This window comes from Sphaeroforma arctica, assembly GCF_001186125.1.
Source record: "Sphaeroforma arctica JP610 unplaced genomic scaffold supercont1.1099, whole genome shotgun sequence".
Lineage (NCBI taxonomy): Eukaryota > Ichthyosporea > Ichthyophonida > Sphaeroforma > Sphaeroforma arctica.
The window spans coordinates 6,484-12,587 of record NW_014039459.1 but is presented as its reverse complement, the minus strand read 5'-3'; the positions used below and the strand labels follow the sequence as shown (position 1 = coordinate 12,587).

Below are 6,104 nucleotides of genomic sequence, written 5' to 3'. Positions count from 1 at the left end.
AATATATATATATATATATATAAACATACAGATACATGTAAACAAGTAAATCATAGCATACGCAGTACAGTTAACGAAATTTAATAAGTTCCGATCAACATACACTGTATAATGGGCGAGATGTGCCTCGATGTACTCGGTAAAGTATTTGTCTTGGATGTCCTGCGAAACATTCACAATGTGTTCAGGTTTGTAGAAGTTCTCTGGATCGGATGAGAAATAAACAACAGCAGACACATATGGTGAGTATTACAAATTGTTTAAAGTTATTTATATGCATCCTGTGCGTAGGATTGGTTGACTTTCACAAGCCTGGGAAGTAACCCTCAGTCGCAGCACACTTAATCAAACTTGTATTAGATGGAGAAACGAATAGATAAATCTGAACACCACAAGCGATACGGATGCAATCGTTTACGTCGCCAGACAGGTGAGCATAATACTACACAAACAGTTATTGCGAAATTCCGCATATCTATGGGGGAAAATGAATAATCTGGTGCATACACAGGCAGTACCCCTCGGAAACTTAAAGCAACAATTACTATGATATTATTGTGAAGGTTGAGAACCAAGTAGTACAGAATAGTTATGCTTACAAGTACAGCTACTCACCTATTTGTTCGGTGTCAGCCCATTTCGGATCTGAGAGATAGTTCCAGGGCTGTGCCAGTGAGAAGTACAGGCGGTAGACCACTCTGTGTGATTACAAATGTTGCCACAAACATTGAAGAATAGAGTTTATACGAAAAGTTGAGCTTATTGGTACGAGTCTATGAAGCACCTATGTTGTATAAAATTGTTGATGCGTATTCTTTATTCTACTAACGGAAGGATGTATGCCAGGCAAGCAGAGAAAACGTCAGTGGAACAGAATGCCTTCATGCTAACAGGTGCTACTATAGTCTGGTCATAGTCTGATACACACTCGAACCCTTAAGTCACCTAAAGACATATCTGCAGTAGTATGTGCACGTACTTTTCGAATAAGGTAATTTGTCTTCACTAAAAACTTCGTAGCTATATACATAACTTCAGAGTATATGCATAGTTGTAAGGGGCCTTCTCCTTCGGAAAACACCACTAGCTACTACAGATGAATACAGTGAAACATACAATGTTATAGTGGTACACAAACTACTCACACACTCCCACAAAAACACAATTGCGGATATAAATACATAAAACCTGTGGGCCATTCTACACACACTCTGTCACCCCCTCATACATGATTGTCGTGTCCATGGGCCAATGATTGAAGCACACATCCAAGTATCTATACAGGTCTGCGGATAAGCTTTTAAGTATATTATCTGCTTCGAAATCAGGTATTTTCGGCACAAATCGGGACGTCCTGGACACTCGCGAGCCGTACGCTGATGGCATAGCCATTTCTGATATATGAGGCGAAAAATGACAGAGAATGACAGGTAAGCGTTGAGTTAGTAACTACAACATGGAATGGATTGGGACTGGTGGTGCACCAAGACTGAGCGAGGGAAACACACAGACACCTTTCCTATCAGAAAAGACGGCACGATTTGCCTGCTTAAAATAAAACAAAAGCAAAGCCTATCAGAAAACACGGCATGATTTGGCAGTTTAAAAAACAAAACAAAAGCAAAGGCCATATATATTAGTGAGTGTGTATGTGTGCGATAGAGAGTGGGTGCGCGTGTGTGGGTATATATGTGTTTATGTATGTATAGATATTTGTTCATACCGTGCGTGTGGTGGATGTGTTATTCAGGTTCGCGGGAGAGACCCTACCTGATCAGACAGAGCAAGCCAGACAGACTGCGAATGCTGGTCAGGACACAACTGACAAGGAGCATACATGGACTAACGAGCTTCAAATACTACGCGTAAACTCGAAAGCGCATATCAGATATGTTTGAACGTTTGACGTGTCAACTTCGCCTACAGCATGGGAATCTCTAGAACTCACCGGCCCCAGCATCCCGTTGGGCCACAAAAGCGCGCTCGTTTTCTTCGAGATCTTTCAGTAAGGCTTCGTCTATAGGCAGCGCCATCTTGTGCAAATGTGACACAAGCGTCCGACAGCAGCTCACACATATCTCTGTTGGCTATGCATACGGTGCATAGGGATATATAGAGAGTTTGTGTGTATATTGAGAGAAACAAACCGACTGTACAACGTTGCTTGCCTTTCGCTGTATGGGTGATAACGTATCGTGCACAGGTATATACCAAGATGTAGTTGAGTACGCTAAGGAGGCGAACTAATAGTTGCTCTGAATTTGGGCCATATGGAGAAGTGCTTCTACCCACTAGTATGAGTGGTTCGGTGGGATCAAAGAGACACGCTGTGTGATTATCAAACATTCAAGTATCAGCATGGGCAGTAGATGTTCTATAAATAGATGCTCTAAATTTAGGTGACATTGAGAGGTGACGCTACCTACCAGTATGGGTGGTTCGGTGAGGTCGGAGTGACCGGCTGTGTGGTTGTCAAACACGGCTGCGGCGGAGTCCGTATTGGGAGGCGCATTTTGTTTCAGCCAGAACACTGCAAGTACAATGATTAAAATAAATAAATCTAAGTTAGATCACACTGTAGCAAGTGATGCGTTAGACATTGTGAAGACTATCTCCCAGATATACGGAATCTGCCTTCACCTTAATGATGGTCGGATCGTTTTGAGTATAGGGGTTTAGAAATCAACAAATTGGATCAGATGGGCTGATCCCTCTCTGGCTGCATCAGCACTTTCTTCGCGGCTGCCTTGTCTGCTGCTGCGATGTGTGTATCAAAACGGCGTGATTGGGTTTCTATTCATGTATATAGTCCCAGGAATAGGAAGCACACATGACAACTCAACTCGTTGTTAGATACATCTTGACCTTTTGTCTATAAACATCCCGAATTATCCCCACAAATAGCGACTGGATAAGCACCGTGCGCAGTACCACAATCACTTTTTCTTCTTTACGCTTTACGCAATATATCTATGACATTACTATTACTATTACACATGGGTAACAAGCCTGCTGGCTGGTGACGCGCGTACGACTAGCGCATGCACGGGTAGGCGTGCGGGTTATCGTCGCGACAACTCACCTTATAAAAAGTCAGACATATAACACGGAATAGATCGTCACATATGAGACTTCGCTGTATTTCATAAATGCATACAGAAAGAATCAACTACAGCCTACCGCGATCGCTTATGATATAGGTATACGAAGTGCATGTACTCTCATGCTATCTATAAAATAACAACATAAAAATGTATGTTGCCAACGCCTTATTTTAACAAGTCAGAATACGGAAAACTCATAGGATGCCGAAGATGCCGATTTCCAATGCCACAATGTGACATAGTTGAGGACTCAAACACTGTACACCAATGCTTAGCCGTATGTCAACACCATACGTTTCTACTATTAATTTGACCAATGGAAGACTCACTGCACACGATACGTGATCACAAATGATCGGCGGGATACTTGCAGAGACGGAAGTGTGCGAGTTTTGATGAATACACATAAATGTTATGTCGCGGTACTTACATGATAGTATGTCAATGAACTTGTCGGCCAGGTGTTTGTCCACATTGTAAAATATCATCTGCATGTTGGGAACATTGCTATCCACCGGATGTGTCTGCGTTCGTGTCAGGGTATGGTTATATATTAATCTCTGCGCAACACCACACAGAGAACGTTTTCGGTATATATGTTATAATATGCGTCAGTACCAGGGCTGAATAATCATACTTCACTACCATCAGATAATCAGTGTTGATGGATAGTTCAGCCCACCTTGACAGGAGAGGATTCCGTATATTACCTTGACATACAGAAATGGCACAAAATATGATCTACGCAACCACAAACAGGGCCATTCGTATAATTACAAAACGTTTACAGGCGCATGCACTGTATTGCTATTACAGAGAGCACTGGCTAATATCCGCGCAAACCCAGTCTACCACAATAAGCTATGAATCTCTGAATACACTGCAGCACTACACATAGCAACCCTAGCCCCAAGTACGCCATACGGCAAGAGGATATCAAATAAGCTGGTGCGAATGTCCGAGTGCTCCCTATACTGGTGCGTCTACCTGGACTGTGGTCTACGCCCACACATACACAGAGCAACAAGATAGCGTGCTGGTATTTATGTCCCAGGCATTTCGGTACCCATCACCTTTGTGTACATGTGTCTCTAGCTGTGTTACTGCCTACACCCACACTCACGGTGCACCAGTGTTGGTACATTGAGTGCCCATTTTCCTTCTCCCCTGCACACACACACATACCCTGAAGTCCAGCTCCATGCGCGGCAACGGCAGAAGCATCTCCAGATACGCAGCAAACAGGTCCGAGTACAGCACGGACGACAAGCCAGTTGGCAGCGGCGTCTGTCTATTCACTGCACAGAAGACGAACTGGAAGAGATAGTACTCTAACGCATTCAACTGGATATATTGAGCGTTCTGGTAGGGGTCTCTCACCACGTTGTTGGTGATGACGGGGGGCAGGCTCGTGTTGTCGTGGTTAGCCAGCATCTGAGGGCGACAAGCAGGTGAGAGAGTGTTATATACAGATGCCTTATAGCTAAGAACCGCAATTTTTCTGTACATACATTATACGGCGGATGTTCATCATTGTCGAATACTTAGTACAGTTACCTCGAATTCTCACAATCGAAAGTTTGTATTGCAAACAAACTGCACACTCTGAACACAGTGGGTAGGGTGATTCAAAATGAGGTCCAACAGACTCTTCACGGTGACACATACTACACCATCGACTAGTGCTCGACTAGATGGTACGATTGTGTTCTGGTTAGATTGTTCAAACTGTTGATACTGTCAGTAAACTGATAGCAAATCAAAATGCCAATAAGCACGATATTTTGGCATCCCTGAACATTCTATAAGGGATACCAAGGCTTTAATACAGATTGGCAGATCACAGAAACAAAAAGTGAGATTCACACTGGACCCTGGCGAACCGAACGTAACAAATTAAATTTTCTATGACAATCCCGGTCTTTTAAGAACAAGCTTAAACCAGATTTGGATTAAAAACAGCACTCCTGTACAGAGATGAAGAGAATGATATACCAGACCTTTGGGTCTGAGAGCTACTCACCCCCCATAGAACCAATTTAACCGGAGCAGAACTGTATATTATGGACCAGAGAACCCTTTTCCCGGTAGTTATTTGGGTCTGAGAGCTACTCACCCCCCATAGAACCAATTTCACCGGAGCAGAACTGTGTATTATGGACCAGAGAACCCTTTTCCCGGTAGTTATCCGATAAAAAACGTGAATTCGAGCTTACCTTGATGATCGTTCTGGGCAATCTGAAAACCGGGAACTTGAAGGTGAGCCGATTGTCTGGCACAGAAAGTCTCAGAAGCGTCTGAAACAAGGGATCTTCCGGATGCAGAAAATTGAACAAACGAGTGCTATTGCCCCCTGAACTCACCGTCTGGATGTACCCGCCCGTGTGCTGGTCGATGGGTTGCTCGAACTCGTCACTGTGTTCAGAGTGGGAGCGGAAGTGATAGATAGATCATGCGGTAAGCACATACATAACAGTGTGCGGAGGAGAACATAAGTAGGTCATGTGAGATGAACGCTGGTGAGAGGTTGGATATTTCAAAAGATTCAAATAAAAGTCTCAAACAACAAGTGTATGGCTAGTACAGGCGCAGAAGAATATCGACTACCAAGTATCAGGCGAGCATAAATAAGATTATTTTTAAAAACATTGTACATTTTATGGCAGACGTCGGTCATGCGATCATGTTTACATATTTAATACTGATACTGTAGATGTGAATCAAATATGCGCGTCAATACTAGATATTTAAATATAAATGAAGACGGGATAAGCAACACATGGTTACAAACTCTCGATGCCTCACCTGTTTCTACAACATACACACATACACAAAGAACACACACACAGCCACATAGACAAAAAGACACAAGCCACACAGGCATACGTACACAGATAGAGACACAGTCACAGAAACAGACACAGACATAGACAAAAACACAGACACACATACGCATATATATATATATATATATATACGTGACAAATAACAAACACGCAC

General features: G+C 43.0%; 1 protein-coding gene across 1 annotated transcript in view; it reads right to left on the bottom strand.

The window, feature by feature from the left end:
* SARC_09978 (hypothetical protein) overlaps positions 1-5,523 on the bottom strand; it is a gene marked incomplete at its 5' end in the record, with an annotated part of 13,151 nt that extends 7,628 nt beyond the window's left edge. Inside the window, 8 exons of the mRNA XM_014295988.1 lie at positions 104-203; positions 616-698; positions 1,229-1,394; positions 1,949-2,087; positions 2,427-2,530; positions 3,535-3,628; positions 4,290-4,538; positions 5,321-5,523. Of these exons, the coding sequence (XP_014151463.1) occupies positions 104-203; positions 616-698; positions 1,229-1,394; positions 1,949-2,087; positions 2,427-2,530; positions 3,535-3,628; positions 4,290-4,538; positions 5,321-5,523 (1,138 nt within the window). The remainder of the gene's footprint in view (positions 1-103; positions 204-615; positions 699-1,228; positions 1,395-1,948; positions 2,088-2,426; positions 2,531-3,534; positions 3,629-4,289; positions 4,539-5,320) is intronic.
* Between the last annotated feature and the right edge of the window lie 581 nt (positions 5,524-6,104).